The sequence below is a fragment of the Sceloporus occidentalis genome, unplaced genomic scaffold (genome assembly GCF_023333645.1).
Source record: "Sceloporus occidentalis isolate IW3139 unplaced genomic scaffold, rSceOcc1.0.p SCAF_6, whole genome shotgun sequence".
NCBI classification, from domain to species: Eukaryota; Metazoa; Chordata; class Lepidosauria; order Squamata; family Phrynosomatidae; genus Sceloporus; species Sceloporus occidentalis.
Window position 1 is genome coordinate 45,061,910 of NW_028316986.1, and position 20,591 is coordinate 45,082,500.

A 20,591-nucleotide genomic window follows, 5' to 3' on the forward strand; every position below is an offset into this window, starting at 1 on the left:
TAGTGGTTTTCCTTACAATGGAAGGCTGGAGTTCGATTTGAATGCAGATGTCAGAAGCTGCTGCTGTTGCTGCTGCTGCTGCAACCTTCAGACTGTCATTGCAGCAGCCTGGACTGCACTAGCTAGAAAGCATAGCCCTTCTCTGACAGGCTGTTCATCTCCTCCCATTCAGTGTTTTCCCTCTCTCACTGCAGTGGCTTTGTTGAGGTAAGCACAATCCTGCCAGTTCAGTTAACTATTGACATGCTTGTAGGCAGGCAGTAATGGCAATCGCTTCTCTCTGTAGAGCACACTGGTGAATAGAATCCTGGTAGCTCTGGGTGCAAAAAATTAGCTCAAGAGAGAGCTTTCTAGAGGGGGTATAATTAGCATTGCAAGATAAGCAGGTTTGTGTCTGTATTCTGGTCCCAATCAGAGAAGGCATTTTGGTGGAATAAAGACTCACAGCACTGGGTGAGTATCCTGAAGACCAAGAGCTGCCAGACTTGTATAGGGATTGATGTGTTGGCCCCTCAAGGCCATCTCCCCCCCCCCCCCCACACACACACACCTTGAAAATATTACAAAAATAAAAATTTGAAAAAAGGAAACCTTGATTTTCTTATTTTATATAAGGGACACAATTTTACTATGCCATTGTATTTAATGTGACTTGAGCATCCACACACAGGGATTCAAACTGCCTTTTTTGAGAAACTGATGATTGCATCACTGTTCCAGATAACAAATTGATGATAGCATCACTATTATAGACTTATCTGTATGAGGTTAGCATACCCACAGGGCTGAGCCAGTTCTGTTAGTCTGGGCCGTATGGATATGGAAATGCTTTAAAATATACTGTTCTTGTATGCATAACTTGCATGCTAGAGTTTTATGGGGACTATACCATATGCCCTACTCTGTTTGCTTGAACTGCCCTGATCTGACTCCCGATACCCAAGGTTTTCTAATGAAATGGCACAGTATGTGAGAAAGGGGAATCTGAAGTGATCTCACACCTGAGGAACGGTAAGTGGGGAAATTTTTCAGTTGTTCTTGGGAGGATGGCCACAATATTCAGATAAAAGGCATATTATTTAGATACAGAGACAATTAATTGCTATTTTGTTTTTGCAACTTGATTTTGGAAGTATTTTACAACTATTATAGTGGTTTCTTTTCATTCTATGAAGCAAGTTACTCTTAAGCTGCATCGACACCACAGAAATAACCCAGTTTGACACTGTTTTAATTGCCTGGTTCAGTGCTATGGCATTCTGAGAAACATTGGAGCGTTACAGACCGCCATTTAGTACGTGCTCCGCGCGTACTAGAGTTAGAAAGGGGCATGCTAGGGTTAGGAAGGGTCTTACCTTCTTAACCAGCCCTGTCCCTAGTACGCGTGGAGCGCGTAGTAAATGGCAGCGCCCGTCCACACGGGCGCCACCATCTTTATGTCTCAGACGCACAGCGTCTGGACGTTGCACGGCGGAAGTGATGCTCGAGTGCGCACCTCATGCCTCGCGGCGCCACTTCTGGGTGCCAAGAAGAAGCGCCATTTCAGCGCTTCTTTTCAGCTGCGCTGGGAAGCTTGGCTGCTGGGGCTTCTCGGCGCAGCTAATGACGGCGGCGGCAGACTGCCCGCTTTTGGGCAGTCTGTAACGCGCCATAATTTGTTGTGGCTCTGCTCCACTCTGGGATCAACAATAAATTTGGTTTCCCAGAATTCAATAGCACTGAACCAGAGCAGCTAAAGTGGTGTCAAACCAGGTTATTTCTGCAGTTTGGATGCAGCCTTATTTCTATATCACAGATGGGCAACTCACGATAAGGGAGGATGCCTTACTTCAAGGCTACACAAGGACTCCATGATAGAAAGCAGACATGAGTTTCCCTCTCTCCATTTCCCCATATATCTTCAAATTCTCCCAGTATTGGACCCAAGGAGGCCTACGATATATGCTATGACTAAGCTTGCATTTGCACTGCAGAAATAATTCAGTTTGACAACACTTTAACTGCCAGGGCTCAGTGCTATGGAATTGTGGCATCTTTAGTGTTGTGAGATATTTAGTCTTCTCTGTCAGAGAGCTCTGTTGTCACAATAAACTACAATTCCCAAAATTCAATAGCACTGAGCCATGGCACTTAAAGTGGTAGTAAACTGGATTATTTTTCCAGTGTGGATGCAGCCTAAAACAATCTGTAACATAGCAACTGAAAAACCACTCAATGGATGTTATTATTAAAAGTTTATTTTTTAAATTTAATTTTAAAAGCATTCAAAACATATTTAAAATCTAAAGCTCAATGTCTACTCATGCCTGAGCCACTTGATATGGGGTTATATTTAAGGGCATGTTTTCATTAATATAGAGTTGCATTTGAACAAAGAAGTAAATGTGAACTGCAGGTTTCATAGATGTCAATTTGAAAACTGGGTGTAGATTGGTGAATAAGTAGTTGGGTATTAACAACATTCCTTGTCTAATAGCTTTCAGAGAAGCATGGTGTATCCTTATGCATAGTGCTGAAGCTGCTCCAGATTGCTGGTATGGATCATGACCTCTTAGAGAGCTCTTAGAGAAAAATTCAATCTGAAAACCTATAAAGTACATTTCCTCCACTTAGAGGACAGAAATTACTCAGCATGCCAAGCCTTAATGTACTTGGAGTCAAGGGCTCATCCCGGCACTTGCTTTCCTTTCTTCCCTAAGTGGAGAAAACAATTCAGAAGACAACCATGATAATATCTCATTGATTTTGCAGAGGTGGGGCCAGAAGACAGCTGTATTTTGTTTGTTTGTTTGTTTGCATTCTATTTCCCCCTCCTTATATAGATAGGGATTCCTACTTTGGTTACTCTCCCTTTAAGACTGCCTTTTTAAAAAAAAAAATTAAGTTTAATTGTAATACAGCAATACACACAAAGACTGACATAAAACACATATCTTCTTTCCAATATCTGGCATAGGTCAATCTTGCTGCAGTGATTAGGTGGAATAAGATTCTGCCGTATTTTTTTTCCTATGTCTGGATCTAAAATATTCAACAGATACATTTCTGGTGAAAGTTCCAATATTATATTAAACATATTACAGATAGTTTTATGTATCTTTAGCCAGTAACTCTTCACTTTTTTGCAAGTCCAGCACAGGCGGAAGGAAGAAGGTGCCTTTTTCATTTGAGTATTTCCAACATTTGTTACTTATATTATACATTTTGGCTAGTTTATCTGGGGTCATATACCAGCGGTAGAACATTTTATAGTAATTTTCCTTTAAGTTTTGGCTTCTAGTATATTTTAGGCAATTTATCTATGATAATTCCCATTGAGATAATTCAATCGAATGTCCTATATTTTGAGCCCAGATTATCATATTATTTTTAACCACCTCTTTCTCCATTTCAATTTCTAATAAATATTTGTATAATTTTGATAATTTCCCTTTATTTTCTGTATCTAACATTTTCTCTAGTTCTAATTTTTCCACTTCAATATCCTTATCTTTCCAATCTTGTTTGTATCTTTCTTTCAGGTGCCACTTCAAATACCAATGTATATGCAATCCATCCTTATTTAATTCTTCATCAGATTTGAATCTATCCTTGTACCTTAGCCACTCTGTCAGTTTACCTTTTTCCCTTTGGAAAAAGGCCTCATGAGGTGAAGTTTCTAGAGAGATTTTCCCTGTAATTTTTTTCCTAATTTTCTTCCAGATCCATAATAGCGATTTACTGATAGGATGATTGTAAATTTTTTTATTACATTTGTCTTTTTCGCATAAGTAAGCATGCCACCCTAATATTTTATTTATACCTTCTAAATGTAGTAATTTGTCATTGTTTAGATCTGTCAATTTTTTTATCCAAATTAAACAGCTGGCCTGATAATATATTTTTAAATCAGGTAGTGCCAATCTGCCCCTTTCTTTTGTGTCTTGTATTATTTTTAGTCTTACTCTGGGTTTTTTCCCAGATCACAAGAATTTAGATCATTCTTTTTGCCATATTTGTATTGGTTTCTTTTTTTCTAGAATTGGGATTGTTTGAAACAGGAACAAAAATTTAGGTAATACACTCATCTTTACACATGTGATTTTCCCTAATAGGCTTAATTTTAAATCTTTCCCATTTTCTAAGTCTTTTTAAACTTTATACTATACTTTTAAATACAGTGGTACCTCGGGATACGAAATACCCAGGTTACGAAATTTTCAGGATACGAAAAAAAATAATTTAAAAAAAATTTTCCGGGTTAAGAAAGTTTTTTCGGGTTACGAAAAAACTTTTGGTGCTTTTCTGCGCGATTTCACACGGAATCGCGGCTTTTCCCCATTAGCGCCTATGGGGATTCGGCTTGCGAAAGCCTTTCGGGTTACGAAATTGACAGCGGAACGAATTAATTTCGTAACCCGAGGCACCACTGTAGTTATTTTTATATAGATCTGAATTAATGATAATTTCGACTCCCAGATATCTCACTTTTTCACTTAAAACCTGATTTTGTTTCAGATCATATTTACTTGTGACATGTTTTTTGTTAATATATTTGTCTTTCCTTCATTTATTCTTAGACCTGACTCTCATTCAAATTTTTGTAATTCTTCTTTTACCTCTTCTATACTTTCAAGGGGATCATCTAAAAATAGTACTAAATTGTCTGCAAATGCTTGTAATTTGAATTCCTCTCCTTTGTTTTTATTCCTTGTATTTCTTTGTTTATGTTTATTTTTTAAATTATTATTTCCAAGACCTTAATAAATAATAATGGGGATAGAGGGCATCCTTGCCTGGTACCTCTATATATTTTGATAGTCTGAGTTTTTTCATTGTTTACTAGTAGATATACTTCTTGTGTTTCATATATTGCTTTAATCCAATATGCGTCTTTTGCTACCGTCTTCTCTCTCTCTAGAGATTTCAAAACAGTTACTGTCTTCATCTTCCTATCTTAAAGATGGTGAGATTTTCTCTCCTTACCTGAAATATCACCAGTTGTATTAGAATTTAGTTTCTATGTAAATATATATTAAAGCCATCATTGTTGTTTTAAAACTACAAGCTACATGTTTGTTTGTTTTTTGAGTCAGTCTTTATTCTTTATACTTTAGGAAAGCATAGTTAGACAAAATCACACTTCTGCTGTTCTGCTAATGAAAGCCAGACTCTTAACAGGTTTAGCTTTCATATTTGTACATTTTTGTTTCCTTTTAAAGGGTTAATCCCATGGGAAACCTAAAAGTGCCCCCCCCGCCCCCCCCCCCCCCCCAGTTTATAGTCAGATGCAACAATGGTTAGTCTCCTCATCCTTGTAATGATACAAGGAAACCAAGCAAGTTGAACAAATTAGTCATTTACCCCTCTCTTGCAGTGGCTTAGTGGTCAAGACACCAATTCTGATTATTGTTAAGGTTGGCAATTCGAGGCCCAAGTGCCGCATGATGGGGTGAGCTCCTGCCACTAGTCCCAGCTTCTGCCAACCTAGCAGTTCAAAAGCATGCAAATGCAAGTAAATAGGTACCACTTTGGTAGGAAGGTAACAGCATTCGGTGCAGTCATGCTGGCCACATGACCACCAGAGCAGTCCTCGGATGAAACTGGTCCTTTGGCTTAGTAACAGAGATGAACACTGTCCCCCTACAATTGGTTATGACTATTCATGTCAAGGGACTACCTTTACCTTTACCTTAGCTCTCAATAGTATCTAAGTCAGGGGTAGGCAACCTGCGGCCCGCGGGCCGGATGCGGCCCGGCAAGGCCTTGAGACCGGCCCCAGCCCAGTCCTGCCGCCGATTGCCGCTGGAGCCTTTGGCCTCTCGCGTGAGGGCGTGGGGCCTTTGGCCTATCAGGATGAGGTGGGCAAGGGGGGGGGCAAGCGGCAGGCAAGGGGGGCAATTGTCTATAGAAGCCTCCGAAACATGCATTTATATTAACATTTTTTAAAAAATAAGCAATTTTTTTTTGCGTGTCCTCCAATTTTTCTAAAAAGTGTCCTCCATCTGAAAATTTTGTCCTACATTTGTCCAGGTTTATTTATTTAATTAATTTTTTAAAAAATTATTTAATTATTTCTTTTTTGGCTTCGGCCCCCCAGTTGTCTGAAGGACAGCAACCCGGCCCCCGGCTCAAAAAGGTTGCCTACCCCTGATCTAAGTGGTTCAAGGTTATTACCCCATTTTAAGAAAATGGAGCTAAAAATGTATGTCTAAAAGATGTATGTTAAAAACATATTGCAGAAATAATCCAGTTTGAGACCCCTTTCACTACCCTGGCTCAATGCTAGGGAATCCTTGGAATTGTAGTTTATTGTGGCATCAGAACTCTCTCACAGAGGTGTAATGTCTCTAAAAACTAGTTCCCAGAATTCCCTAGGGCAGTTAAAGCAGTCTCAAACTGGATTACTTCTGCAGTGTGTTTTGGACCTGAGACACCTAGAGTAATTTGTGCCCACTATAGTGTGCCTGCACCATATGCTGAAGCCGTGTGATGAGAAAAACAGGCGCACACGCTGCACTCCACCACATGAACATGCCCCATTGTTTTCAATGGGGTTCAAGCATACTTTTTTTCATTTATGTGGGGGAGGGGTCCAGAACAGATCCCCCGCGTAAGGGAAGGGCCCACTGTACGATTTTTCTAGTCTTTGGCAACTAGCCTGCAAGTGAGTAACTCTTCTTTGAAGTTAAACAATTACAGAGCCTAGAGCTGTTTTGTTTTCTTTCCTCTGAAAATCTGTTTATTTCAGGCCTTTGGTTCCACCAGCACCTGATCTCCCTTTGAAACACAGAACCTTTCAATTTCGTGCTTTGTTACTCACCGTAGCATCTCCTTCCATTCCTTATTTTGCAAACACTAACTTCTGAAATCTCTGACTTCCCGTAGTCTTTCTTGAATTTATTCCACCTAGTAAATAAACCAATCAGTTTTTCTTTGAAATGAATATGCATGTGTTTTTGAAGACAAGGGTGTATAAAAATAAGTCTATGCTTTTGGACTTTTACTAGCTTTTGAGACAACAATTTCTAAAATGGAGAGATATTATTCACTGTTTCAGTAAGAGCAATGTGCATAAATTCACTATAGCTCCAATGAGAGAAGGCACGTGGGTGGGTGGGTGTCTCCTTGGAACTATAAACATAACCTTTATCTTTTAAAAATTAACTTTCAAGATCCATATTGCCAAATTGCACCATGGACATAGCACGCTGCAGTAAGTATAAATTTAAAGTATACTGTGTTCTACAGTGGTAGAATTCAAAGATACAGCCTTGTTAATCTGGAAAATCAGTATGCAAAGGGATCTTATAGCACCTTTGAAACTAACTGAAAGAAGTTGGTAGCATGAGCTTTCATACACTTTAGCCTACTTCCTCAGATGCATGCATCCAAGCAAGTAGGCTGAAGTCTATGGAAGCTCATGTTACCAACGTCTTCTTCTTCTGGTTATATGCACATTTCTTTCTTGGTATCTGTGGACAAACTAAGTTCCACTTCTCTCTGTTCATTAAGATTTTCAACCAAATATACTTCTAGGTATTCTAAATGTTTCAGAAAGGCACTTTTATCGTCCCAGCATCTCAAGATGTATGAAGAGAGCCTTTTCTGTGGCTGCACCAAAGCACTTCCTCCGATTGGAGATTTGTCTCCACACCCCCCAATGGCATTTTTGTACAATATTTTAACTCTATTAGAGTAACAAATGTTTTGTATTTTATTTCTAATTTTATCTTTCTATTATAATATTTTAAGCTTCTGCACTTGTTATCTACTTTGGATGTAGCAGAAGCAGCACAGAAATCTTTTCAATAAGTAAATAAACTAATCTACTGAACAATCATAAGGTGCAGTATAAGCTGACACTAATCAAGAGCCCCACTTCAATAAAGGTTTCAGAGAATGATATTTGAAGTGTGTTTCATAAAATGTAAAGCATATTAGTTGGAGACCATGCAGGACAAAACATACTTTATTGTACTGCAACATCAAAAATACATGTAGAGTACATCAAGGGCTGTGCCGATGACAAGTTGTTCGGCTAGTGAAACTAAGCTACTAAAATAAAGGGGATTTACTGAAGTCAGTAATAAAGGTTACTCATCAGAGGCACAAGTACACTATTGTTTAAGCATCCTGATTCAACTCAACTGCTGTATACAAATCTACAGGTTTTCTTTCTAAGTTGCATATTAGAGCTATTTAAAGTTCAAGCTAAGAGGGGTGCCCAAACTGCAGCTCAATGGCCAGAATGCCTCCTGTAGAGTGTGAAACATACACCCATAACGCCCCTTCAGTTTGCTAGTAATATATGGGCATTAGGGCTCATGGAACAATTCCTAAAGGCACTTGCAGTGGCACCTCCCCCAACAATCCCAGCCACTGCAAGTGTGGTTAGGACTGAAGTGGTTTGGACCATTATTCTTCTTGCAACAGGGATGCTCAGTATTTTTTGCTCACTGTTTGAACTTAACAAATGTTTAAGAATCAGTTGTGATAAGGCAAATACCTTGTCTATGAAATGCCTAGTACTGACAAGGAAAGTTAATGAAATTGTCATCCACCATGTATGATGCAGCTCTTAATTTTCCAAAAAATTAACTGGGGCAGGCCATGATGGCAGCAAAGATTGGGCACCCCTGAATATGGAGAGTCTACAGAAAGTTTTGTTCAGGTAAACAAGATCCAGTATTGCAACACAAGTAACTGCTACAGGAAGCACCAGGTAACTCAAAGACTTAAGTACAGCCAGATGAGCTTGTTGTGCTGATAAAAGCAGTAAAGGCGCAGCACCACAAGATGCAACTAAGAATAAGAGCTTTGACATCAGAAGCAGCATTTGAAGACAAGCTGTCAGCCATTTAAAACAGTTGTAGATCAGATGCCTGGCTGTAATACATAACTGTACATGCTGACATGCCCCTCTTTCTTATAGCCAGGGTTTTTAAATGCAAAGCTAGACATTTAAAAAAAAGGAGGGGGGATCTAAGATTAAGAGTTGCAACTTTCCTAATTAAGGAGATCAGCCAAGAGGGTAAGAAATATGCTTCAGCTACAGCAACTGCTTAATCCCCATCACTATCAACATAGTTTTGAAGCAACACAAGACTGGACAGCCATTTCTTTATATTATTGTGTAAGTTACATTTGAAAGCTGGATAGACAATCCAGATTTTTCTACTTAAAAATAATAATCAACATGTAACATGGAAGAAGGAGTACTTACGTAAATAAGGAATGGCAACAATTTTGGGTTACACACAAGAAGAGAGGGAGAGACAAAGACAAACATAGGCCCTGTACTATCAATGAACTCCAACAAGAATATGAACCAACGGCCAGCACAAACTGTACTAAACACTGGACCTTTAGCATTCGTCAGAAATTTACCTACTTCTTAAGCCAGCGATCAGGTGATAAATCTGGCTAAAATGAATTAAAACCTTAGGACAGAAATGGAAATAAATTAAAAGACACTGCTAGACTAAAATTTCCTCTTGATGTAACAGGTTTTGCAAACTAAAATCCAACTGATTTCTCTCTCTAAAAAAAGAAATACCCTTCTTTTCTTTCCATTCTGATAATTAATAACTTTAAATACATATCTGAGATTGAAGGAGAAAAGGCAAAGTTACTGCATCCACACAACATTCTCTATGTATACTGTAATTGAAAGAAATGATAAAAAAAGAAAAAGAAAAAAAGAAATGCTCCATTTGGAATTCTCACAATCTTTCCCTCTCTGTAGTTCATGAATCCAGCACTGATGCTAAGGTGACAGTGTATATAGTAATTTTTTTGTTGATTTTCTTTAAGTTTCAACAGAGAATGCTTGACGTCAAGGAGATGACCATTCAAGAGTTATCAGATGGAACATGCTCTTCGAATCCCTCACTCTCCCGGACTAAAGCTCTTTCCAGAATAACACGGCCTTCCTTGTAGCGCTGGCTGTCTTCAGTGGCAAATTCGTATATCCAGCCTAGCTTGCTGTTGCAGTTCTTGCAGCTCACATCACGAACCATGTGACGACCAGTGAGCATGACTCGGTCTTGGACTTCACTGTACTGTAGATTGACTACCTATTGTAGATAAAAGGGATAAAGGTTATATGAAGTATACTAAGTCTACTCTGAGGGTTTGAAAGTATTAAACAAACAAAATAAATCCATCATGAATAAACAAACATATCTCAAACAAATAGCAAAATAAAAATCCACCAAACAGTGATACCTTTATTGGCCAACCGAAATGCACAATATACTTGTTGCAAGCTTTCGAAGCCCCACTGGCTTCTTCATCAGGCAAGATGTTACAAACCAAACAGGGTTAAAAATGGAGATGTTAGTAAGATGCCTGTATTATGTTGTTTCTGTCCTTAGTTAAGATGGTGTGAAGAGGGTATCTCTTGCAGGCTGGCTCCTCCTCCTTCTGGCCATGTAGAAACTAGGAGATTTTCAAAATCCAGGAAATGTAAAGTCCATTTGCATTTCAACAAGGATTCCTCTCTTGCAATCCAACCTGTCTCCATTCCTGTGAGGCCACAGGCCTCTTTATAGGCAGAGAACTCTCCAAGAGGAGTCTCTGTTGAAATTCAAATCGATTTTAAATTTCCTGGATTTTGAAAATCTCCCACTTTCCAAATGGCTAGAAGTAGGAGGAGCCAGCCTGCAGGAGATGCCCTCCCCATACCATCTTAACTAAGGACAGAAACAACATAATACAGGCATCTTACTAACATCTCCATTTTTAACCCTGTTTGGTTTGTAACATCTTGCCCGATAAAGAAGCCACTGGAGCTTCAAAAGCTTGCAACAAGCACAATGTGCCGGAAGGAAGGGAGCTGTGCACCTGAGGAAAACAATGGCACGCGCCTCGCACACCAGTGTCGCGCTGCCACGAGGATGAGCATTTTCCCCTTATGTGGGAGGGGGGGGGGCGTCCAGAACAGATCCCCCGTGTAAGGGAAGGGACTGTATATTGTGCATTTCAGTTGGCAAATAAAGCTATCATTGTTTGGTGGATTTTTGTTTGAATTTCCTAAATGGCCATGACAGCTACCCCTGCAAATAACAAAATAGTAATTGATATTTTACCAATAACTGATATAGTAACCATATATAATAATATGTAATATCAACAGCCTGTGCAAATGACAAGTGAATACAAACACAGAGACAAAGATATCACCCTTCCCTATTTTCCTTCTTGAAAATTTTATGGCCACTAGATAACTTTGGGATGATTTAGAAAAGGAGCAATGAAAGCACATTCTGGGGGGCACTTACAGCTCCAGCCTCCTTTTAGTCATCCTCCAAACCAATCCCTCCACTGGGGATAAATAACAATGCTGCCATCAAATGTTGGCAGTGCAATCTCTCAAAAATTCAGCAGCAAAGGGATGTAAAAGTCAGCTTGGTCTGAGGAGGATGACAAGGCAATGGTGACAACAGCAGTTCTATGCCTGGTGCTCAGGATGAAGACAAAGAAGAGGCAGCAACACTGAGGGTGTGGTGGATGGAACTAAGAAGGCAGTACTTTATGGAAAGATATATCAGGAGATCCTATATTTGGAAAGAGAGAAGAAAGCAATAAAAACAAATGCATAAACTCTAGATCTGATACTTTTACCAGATAAAATGAATGATAATGATTCCCAAGGCTCTTCCCTGCCCTCATCTATTTCTTACTGAAACAGAGAGGAACACCATTCTATGAATTTGTGTTTTTGTTATTATTTTAATTGCTGCTTTGTCTTCTGGGTCTGTGTGTAAGCCAGAAATAAAATTAATTAATAAATAAAAAAGAAGGTTGTGCTATAGTCATGGTGGCACAGAAGAGCTCCCCAGAAAAGATACAGGGAAAGAAGTCCCCGCCTTTTCTCTTGGCATGCAGCACTGTGTTACCAAGTATGGATTTATATAAAATTTTGGGTGCCATGTGGTCTGAAGCCATGACCCTTGATTGACCCCACAGCAAGCCGCCATTAACCTAAAGGCAAGCAGGCCATGTAACCAACTGCCTTGCAAAGGCATGGTCTCAGAAAAAGGTAGATTCAAACCTGTAAGAGGAAGTTTTGGGAGTTGCTAAACCAAATTCGCAGAAACCTCTGCGAGGAAGACAATAGATGTGTCTTCCTCACTAATGAGCCAGTGATTAACTTAACGGCTCAGCCATCAAGGTATCTGCTCTCCTGAAAAGTGGCAGACCTCTTGCATTGTGCAACCATTGTGTAAAGTTCAGCTTAGAAAAAGATAAGCAATCAACGCCTTTGTCCCACCAGGCAGCCATCGCCTGAGGATAGGTTTAGCCCTATATAAGGTCCCAGTTTCCAGCCCTCCAGTGGGCTTGTCAAGCTTCCAGTTCCGAGCCTGAGTTCCTAGAGCACCTTGCGCTGCTGAAATCACTTGAGCGAAGCCAAGCTCACTGTCTTTCGGGCCTCTAGTTAGCTTTGCCCGCCGGAACTCAGCTCCAAAGCTACCGCGGCCACCCTTTCTTTTCCCATTCCCGCGGCCGTGTCTCACCATCCATCTTACATCTCATCCGGTTCCTTGGAGAAGACGTCTAAGGTAAATAGCCCCAACGGTGCCTCTTTCTTTCTCCCTTTACTCCCCAAACTCTCCCCTCCCTTGCTATAGTACTGAATGCGTGCGTGCGTGTGTAATCCCTTTTGTTGTGTGGCTTTAATAAATGTTCATATTTTAATTGCACATCAGTGACATCCGAGTCTCTGTCTCTTGGGGGGTGGACTAGGCGACCTCTGGTATACACATAGGGACACAATCCTGTGTGTGCGTTGTTAGGATACGCCTCTCGTATTTGAGCTAATTAAAATGTCCCTAATTTGATCCTTCCTAACAACTGAGAATCAACTTCTTCCTTCTACAAATACTATATTAAAGCAAGTGGCAAGCCCACTTCAGTTTTCTCTGAAGGATGGACTTACTCCTTCACACCATAGGCTACGGGGCTGAGACCGCCATGGTTGCCCTGGTTGATGATCTCCGTCTGGGCATGGACAGGGGTAACATGTCCGTTAGTGCTCTTGGACATCTCAGCGGCTTTCGATACCATAGACCATGGTATCCTTCTGGAGCGCCTGGCAGAGTTGGGAATCGGGGGCACTGCGCTCCAGTGGTTCCGATCCTACCTCTCCGGGAGGTTCCAGATGGTGCAGCTGGGGGACGTGTGCTCCGACAAGAGGGCCCTTACATCTGGGGTCCCTCAAGGAGCCATTCTGTCCCCCATGCTCTTTAACATTTACATGAAACCGCTGGGAGAGATCATCCGGAGGCATGGGGCGCGGGGTTATTAGTACGCTGATGACACCCAAATAGTCTTCTCTATGTCTCCGACTGATTCAGTGACCAAGGATGGCACCTCTCCTCTTGCTGTCTGTCTGGAGTCGGTAATGGGCTGGATGAGGGAAAACAGACTCAGCCTGAATCCAGAGAAAACGGAAGTGCTCGTGATAGGTTCTCCAGGCTCAGGGATGGCGGTATTTCCACCTGTCCTGAATGGGATCACGCTTCCTGTGAAGGACTCAGTACGCAGTCTGGGGGTGCTTCTTGACTCGTCGCTCCACCTTACGTCACAGGTGGATGCGACGGTCAGGAGCACCTGTTATCAGCTTTGGCTGATACGCCAGCTGCGTCCCTACCTGAGCTGGGGGGACCTAGAAACAATAGTACATGCTCTGGTAACCTCTCGTTTGGATTTCTGCAATGCGCTCTACATGGGGCAACCCTTGTACCATACCTGGAAGCTGCAATTGATGCAGAATATGGCGGCAAGACTGGTCACTAACACACCTAGGACCAGTCACATAACACCGGTCTTAAAAGACCTTCATTGGCTGCCTATTCGCTTCCGGGCGCAATACAAGGTGTTGGTTATTACCTATAAAGCCATAAATGGCTTGGGCCCAGGGTACTTGGAGGACCGCCTCTCTCCATATAATCCACCCCGCACACTCAGATCAGCCGGGAAGCATATGTTAAGAGTTCCAGAGGCTAGATTGTCTGTCACCACCAGGAGGGCCTTTTCTACCTCGGCCCCCAAACTCTGGAACTCGCTCCCTGGCGAGCTCCGCTCGGCCACCTCCTTAGTCCATTTTAAGAAGGGGCTGAAAACGTACCTCTTCGAGCAGGCATACCCCTGACTCCTGAATGCTCTCCCCCCCACCTCCTGACAGCACTGTTGAGCTGGCATGAAATATGTATTGTTTATTGTGTTTTTAATGTATTGATGGTTTTTATATTGTAAGTTTTACATGTTGTTAAACCGCTTTGATCAGTGGAAAAGCGGTATATAAATAAAATATTATTATTATTATTATTATTATTGTTATTATTATAGGCCAAGAGATAAACCTAAGTTCCCTCAAAATAAGCAAGTGCTGTTGTCATTGACTTCTCTGCATCTTTGCAGAGCGATGTTGTTGTCAATTCTGCTGGATCTTTGCTTTCCCACTCCCAGGGGATGCATTATACATAACTACAATCTCCATCACCTTTGATTTCTCAGTCCTCAGGCTGGAAAAATAAAATAAAATGAGAGTAAGCAGATGATGGTGTAGTAGTGTTGTGGAGCCTCCTCAATTCTGGTAGCCCCCCCCCCCCCCCAGTTAAAAACCTACTGTATATACTCAACTATAAGTTGACCTCATGTATAAGTCGAGGGCAGGTTTTGGGGCTAAAATTATGGATTTTGATATGACCCATGGATATGTCAAGGGTAAAACTTAGGAGCATGTAAATGAAGGATGTAAAGGATGAAGCAAAGGAAACTGTGCCAAACAACTTACAAAATTCCAGCAGATATAACTATTTGCTCTCATAAGGTTGGCTGGATGAGTGAATGGAAGGGTGTGTCTGTGTGATTTAAAGTACAATATTTACATTGATGTGTGGGTAAGTCAACTCAGTTTTTTTGGGATCAATTTTTTAACCTCAATTTCTAGACTTATACATGAGTATATACAGTAAGTCATCTTTACTATGCTGTAAATATTTGATTTTAGACTGTAAGCTATTTTAATATTTCCCAAATTTTTAAATATGTCATTGCTTGTAATGTATTTATCTTACATGTTGTACACCGCTTTGATCTTGGGAAAAGCGGTCAATAAATAAACAATTTATTTATTATTATTATTATCTGCTTCTGAGTTACTATTCATGGTAAAGTTATTTTTTTAACCACTCAGGAAAAAAAGCATGACATGTGCATCTGGAGATTTACAGCTGCATCTGGAGTGTTTAAAGCATGTTTTTAAAAGAAGGGGGAAAAAATCTCACAGAAGACAAGGTAGAAGAACATTATCATACCACATTAAGCACCACTCACCCTAAAAAAAAGCACCCTTTCCTGGAAATCACATACTCTGTTTTTTCATGGAAAACAGCCCTTCCAAATCAACTGAACTATGAATGGGGTGATTAAATACAGACCTTCAGCAAGAGCTGGCAACATCCAGCAATGGATGATATACAGTGCTACCTCGGGTTACGAAATTAATTCGTTCCGCGGCGCCGTTCGTAACCCGATACATTTCGCAACCCGAAAAGGCGCTGGAAAGCCGCTGGAAAGCCGCTAGCCGCGCTTCCGATTTGAATTTCGCGCCGAAATTAATTTCGTAACCCGAAAAATCTTTCGTTACCCGGAACAGTTTTTTTAAATCTAACTTTTTCGTACCCCGGAAATTTCGTAACGCGGTCAATTCGTATCCCGGGGTACCACTGTACTAATATAGCCTGCCTTTTATTGCAGTGATTTGTACAAACAATTTGTATAAACTACATCTTACAGAAATTTGATAATGTCACTGATCCCTCAAATTAAAAAAAATGGTCCTTACAAATGTGGAATACCCCCAAACGAGTCTCTTAAAGCTGAAGCCATGGAACATCTCCCATTCGTTTGCTTCCTTTACTATTTTGTACTTTCATATTTTCAAACGTTTTTGCAACTGAATACCGATATTTTTTTCAAAACTGAATTCTGGGATTCTCTAGCTTAAACAACAATCAGTGGGCCACTGAAAAGCAGTCAAGAAAGTAACATTTCAGGGCCATCATAGAAAGTATCAAGGATAATGGACCATTACTTCTCCAACAGTACTTCCATACTTTTAAATACAATTATATATAACTATCTTCTACGGAAGCAATTCTTTTGAAGGAAGTTTGGCATGAGAAACAGCTTTTAACCATGGTTACACCACATTCTGTGGAACTCAACAAGTGCCACTTTTGTTCAAACTAGCTACATACCACAGGAAAAATTTAATGATACTTCAAGGAGTTACTGGTTTCTTTAACTAACCTTGTTAAATAGAAAAGCTCGCCCTGTAGCCCCTGTGAAACGGGTAGATATGAGCTCTGAGCGGTTTGTCAAGATTGTGTCACAGTTTGCACAGGAAAACAAGCGAGTACCACCAATGTGATCTAGGAAAATACGACCCATTTTTTTTCTTCAAGTATATCAGAGTCCTGAAAAAGAGGAGAAAATGATAGTGTTAAAGCTGGCAATTCCTGTCACAAAACTAATGAAAATGCAAGAACTGAACACAGACATTTTTCATTAATCTTTCAACAAGAAGGAATAAAACTCTCTCCCCGTGCTACACGTCGAGAGGGTATTTAGGCACACAGTCTGTATCTTCTTCATTCATTACTGATATAAAAGCACCAAAAAGACTGAATTTATACAGAAAGACAACTACACTGCCCTTGCATCCCACCTACTTGAAACTTGTTATCCCATGAAGCCATTTTCCCATGGGAGAACAGTCAGTATGTTGTCACTTGTATCTAAAATTCAATCTCTGCTTTGCTGTATTGCTAGGCTTGCCATATCCCGGTAACAACCGGGACTATCCCAGGTTTTCAGGGCTTTGCACGGTCCCGTCCCGGCTTGCCCTAATTTCACAGGTGCCACTTGGCCTCGGCAAGGCCTGGGAGGCGGCTCTGCGGTTGGGGCTCCGGCCGCGGACTCCTCCGGCCTCAGTGAGGCCAGCACCAGGCAGGCCTTGGCGGCGGTGCTGTGCTCAGTGCCTCTGCCAAAGCCTCCACCAGCGCTGGGGAGGCATTGGAAGCAGCATCATGCTTGGGGCCTTGGCAGCATCATGCTTGTGGCCTTTTGTTGCCACCTCCACGTCCCTTTCAGGATGGCTGATGAGCAGCAGGGAGGCGTAGGGCCTGAGAGGGGAGTTTAATTTGTTTTTAAAAAATTAACGTGTTTTACTTTTAATTGGGTGTGTCCTCCATTTTTTTTATAGTCCTACACTTTGCTGCACAATTTTCCGGTTTTGAGGTAGGAAATTATGACAACCCTATGTATTTCAGTAGCGCAGCCCACTAGATATGTTCTAAAAAATTTTTGAAATATTTTTAAAATTATTCTTTTTCTTATGCAAAGTAGAATTAAATTCTATTGCAAAGCTCTGAGTTACATATATGATATTCTAACATTACAGAAATAGAAAATGAGATAAGAAAAAATACCCATAAATGTCAGTAAAAGCACACCAAATATCTGAATACAAATCTCTTTGTAAACTGTGTCAATACAATTTTTTTCTCTTTCAAATGTTTCAAGGGCAGTGAGACCTTCTATCAATTGCACATGCAATCCTGCATAATTTCAAGACTGCTGTAAAATGAAATTAATTCTAGTAATGAACATTCCCCTAAAGGAAATTATGAATAGGCAAAATTAAATCATGTCTCTAAAAAATGCAGGAGGAGAATTACAACACCATACCTAACAGAAACTTTGAATAAATTGTGGAGCCCAGCAGTTTAAAATCTAATTATCATGCGTATGATTCCAGACACATTAATTATTTAACTGGGCAAACTATGGCTAGTTGATCATTCATAAAAATCATAGCAATGGAAGGGGATCTATGGGCCATCGGGCCCAACACCTCAATTCATTCTTACAACTCAATCTTCTTTTTTGACAGACAACGAATATTTATAAACAAACACTGTAGGTTTCTTCTGCTGCATATACTGAGGGAGTATTTCCAAAACTAGAAGAGATTCTTTACTCAATCCTGCAAGGTCATCCTAGAAATGAACATATGTTGTCAGTAGGGATGTAAAGAATATTCTCCAAAATTCGAAAATTAGGAGAAAAATGGCAATTTCGAACATTTCTATTACAATCTGGAGAGGAGAAATTCTGAATAATTCTCTATCAATGAGTAAGAATATTGAGGCTAGTCATTTCGAAATGAGAGGGAGAGAAGAATCCTTCATCTGAATCTCGATAGCCACTATTTGCATATTTTGTGTAAGCAAAGCTACCATTCATCCTGGAGGCTATTTCTTTTGTTAGGGTGATTTGCTCCAACTTTGCTTAATCACAGCAGCTTTGCTTTGAAAAACAAAAGATAACAAAAGGTGAGGCTTCTGCCCTTTATGCCATGCTCTGACATTCAAGTTCTCACAGAACAGAAGAACTTGAAATCTCAAAACTTATATCAGGAAAGGTCTTGGCCACCGTTTTTTGGAGTAAGACAGGTATTTTGATGATAAAAAAAAATGACTAATCACTTTGATGAAATACAGTTACATCACTATGATCTGGAGATTACCTTGCAGTGGAGACATTGATTTGGGTTCTCCAAGGCCAAGAAATTCAAGTACATACACACACACACACACACACACACACACACAATGCAAAATAAATGTAGGTTTGCCTTAGCATCACCTTGAGAGAGCTGGAGAGAGAGGTTTGTCATGTCCTGCCTCTGAGGCTGAGAGACTGTGCCAATTATTATTATTATGATTGCATGACCTCTTAGCATCACCATGGGAGAAGTGCAGAGAGAGAGAGCAGGGATATGTCTAACAATATGTAAGCTGCTCTGATAGCACCACAGACTGCTGGGAACTGCAGTCTAATAAGGCTGCAGTGCACACTGCAGAAATAATCCAGTTCGACAATACTTTAATGCTATGGAAACTCCTGGGATTTATAGTATGTTGTGCCACCAGAGCTCTCTGACAAAGAAGGCTAAATGTCTCACAAAACTACAATACCCAGATATTGTTGTTGTTGTTGTTTTCTTACATCCCTGGCACAGACTCTCAGCCTCAAAGGGAGGCACTGCCCTCCCCCAACAAGCCTTGCATGCCAGGAGAGTCCTAAAAGTCACAACACACGACAACAGCCATGTTTCCAAGAGGTCATGGAGAAAGGGAGCTCAGGGCTTGGATGGCCATAGGAGCCCTCTGGGAGGCCTTGGGCAAGTCACACTCTCTGGGTCTCAGAGGAAGACACTGGCATGTCCTCATTGCAAGAGCCCTCTAAACACACACAAAACCCACAAACCCCCCCCTTCTTGCCCCGTTTTGCCAGGGTCCTCCCAAAGCACTGAGAGTGCTCACCAGAAGGCAACAAACATCAACAGCCAAGTGGGTCACACTGTCTCATCAGGATGACACTGGAAGATGGGACAAACCGAGGGTTTTATTGGCACAAAGAGGAGTTTTGTCATGGGATGCCCCTGAAGCTGAGATAGTGTGACCCTCACAGATGAGAAGGGGAGGGGTCGGGTGCCAAGTGGCAATGCTCTTCTGCCAAGCAGGAATCCTGAAGAAGGAGCAGAGTGGGGGGAGATGGCAAGAGTTCTGCCATGAATAAAGCCTACCAGGAAGGAATACTTAGGAGTTGAAGCTGAGAGGATGTGACTCGCTCAAGGTCAGCCAGTGAATTTCTATGGTGAACTGGGAGGCTAGAGTTGGGGTACCCTCAAGGACCATCCAGTCCAACCCCCTTCTGCTATGAAGTAATACATAGGAATACATGGCATACTAGAGGGCATGTAGTCTGACCCCTGTTCAACATCAGGAGGATGACACTGGAAGATGGGACAAACTGAAGGTTTTCTTGGCACAAAGAGGAATTTTGCCATGGGATGCCCCTGAAGCTGAGACAGTGTGACCCTCACAGATGAGAAGGGGAGGGGTCGGGTGCCAAGTGGCAATGCTCTTCTGCCAAGCAGGAATCCTGAAGAAGGAGCAGAGTGGGGGGAGATGGCAAGAGTTCTGCCATGAATAAAGCCTACCAGGAAGGAATACTTAGGAGTTGAAGCTGAGAGGATGTGACTCGCCCAAGGTCAGCCAGTGAATTTCTATGGTGAACTGGGAGGCTAGAGTTGGGGTACCCTCAAGGACCATCCAGTCCAACCCCCCCTTCTGCTATGAAGTAATACAGGTCAGCCAGTGAATTTCTATTGTGAACTGGGAGGATCCCTGCTCAGCCATATAAATCCACAGGGTGACATTGGCCTGTTACCAACTGCCAATATAAAGCTTTTGGGTCTCTTTGGAGGTATGCTATTTAAATGATGCATGGGTCCTAAGAATCCAGAAGCTGCACCAAAGCTGCATTCCAGTGCTTAGGAATGGAGTGGAGCTTTGGCGCGACCTCCGGACTCTTAGGACCCATGCATCATTTAAATAGCATACCTCCAAAGAGACCCGAAGCAGCTTTATTTTGGCAGTTGGTAACAGGCCAATGTCACCCTGTGGATTTATATGGCTGAGCAGGGATCCTCCCAGTTCACAATAGAAATTCACTGGCTGACCTGTATT

At 41.2% G+C, this 20,591-nt stretch overlaps 1 protein-coding gene across 1 annotated transcript in view; it reads right to left on the minus strand.

Moving 5' to 3' along the window:
- Positions 1–7,919: 7,919 nt before the first annotated feature.
- Positions 7,920–20,591, minus strand: part of LOC149310690 (protein yippee-like 5) — a 26,651-nt gene continuing 13,979 nt past the window's right edge. The window contains exons 3-4 of the mRNA XM_089529543.1: positions 16,303–16,469; positions 7,920–10,058 (exon numbers count right to left, since the gene is read on the minus strand). Coding sequence (XP_089385669.1) covers positions 9,834–10,058; positions 16,303–16,443 — 366 coding nt within the window. The 5' untranslated portion in view covers positions 16,444–16,469 and the 3' untranslated portion in view covers positions 7,920–9,833. The remainder of the gene's footprint in view (positions 10,059–16,302; positions 16,470–20,591) is intronic.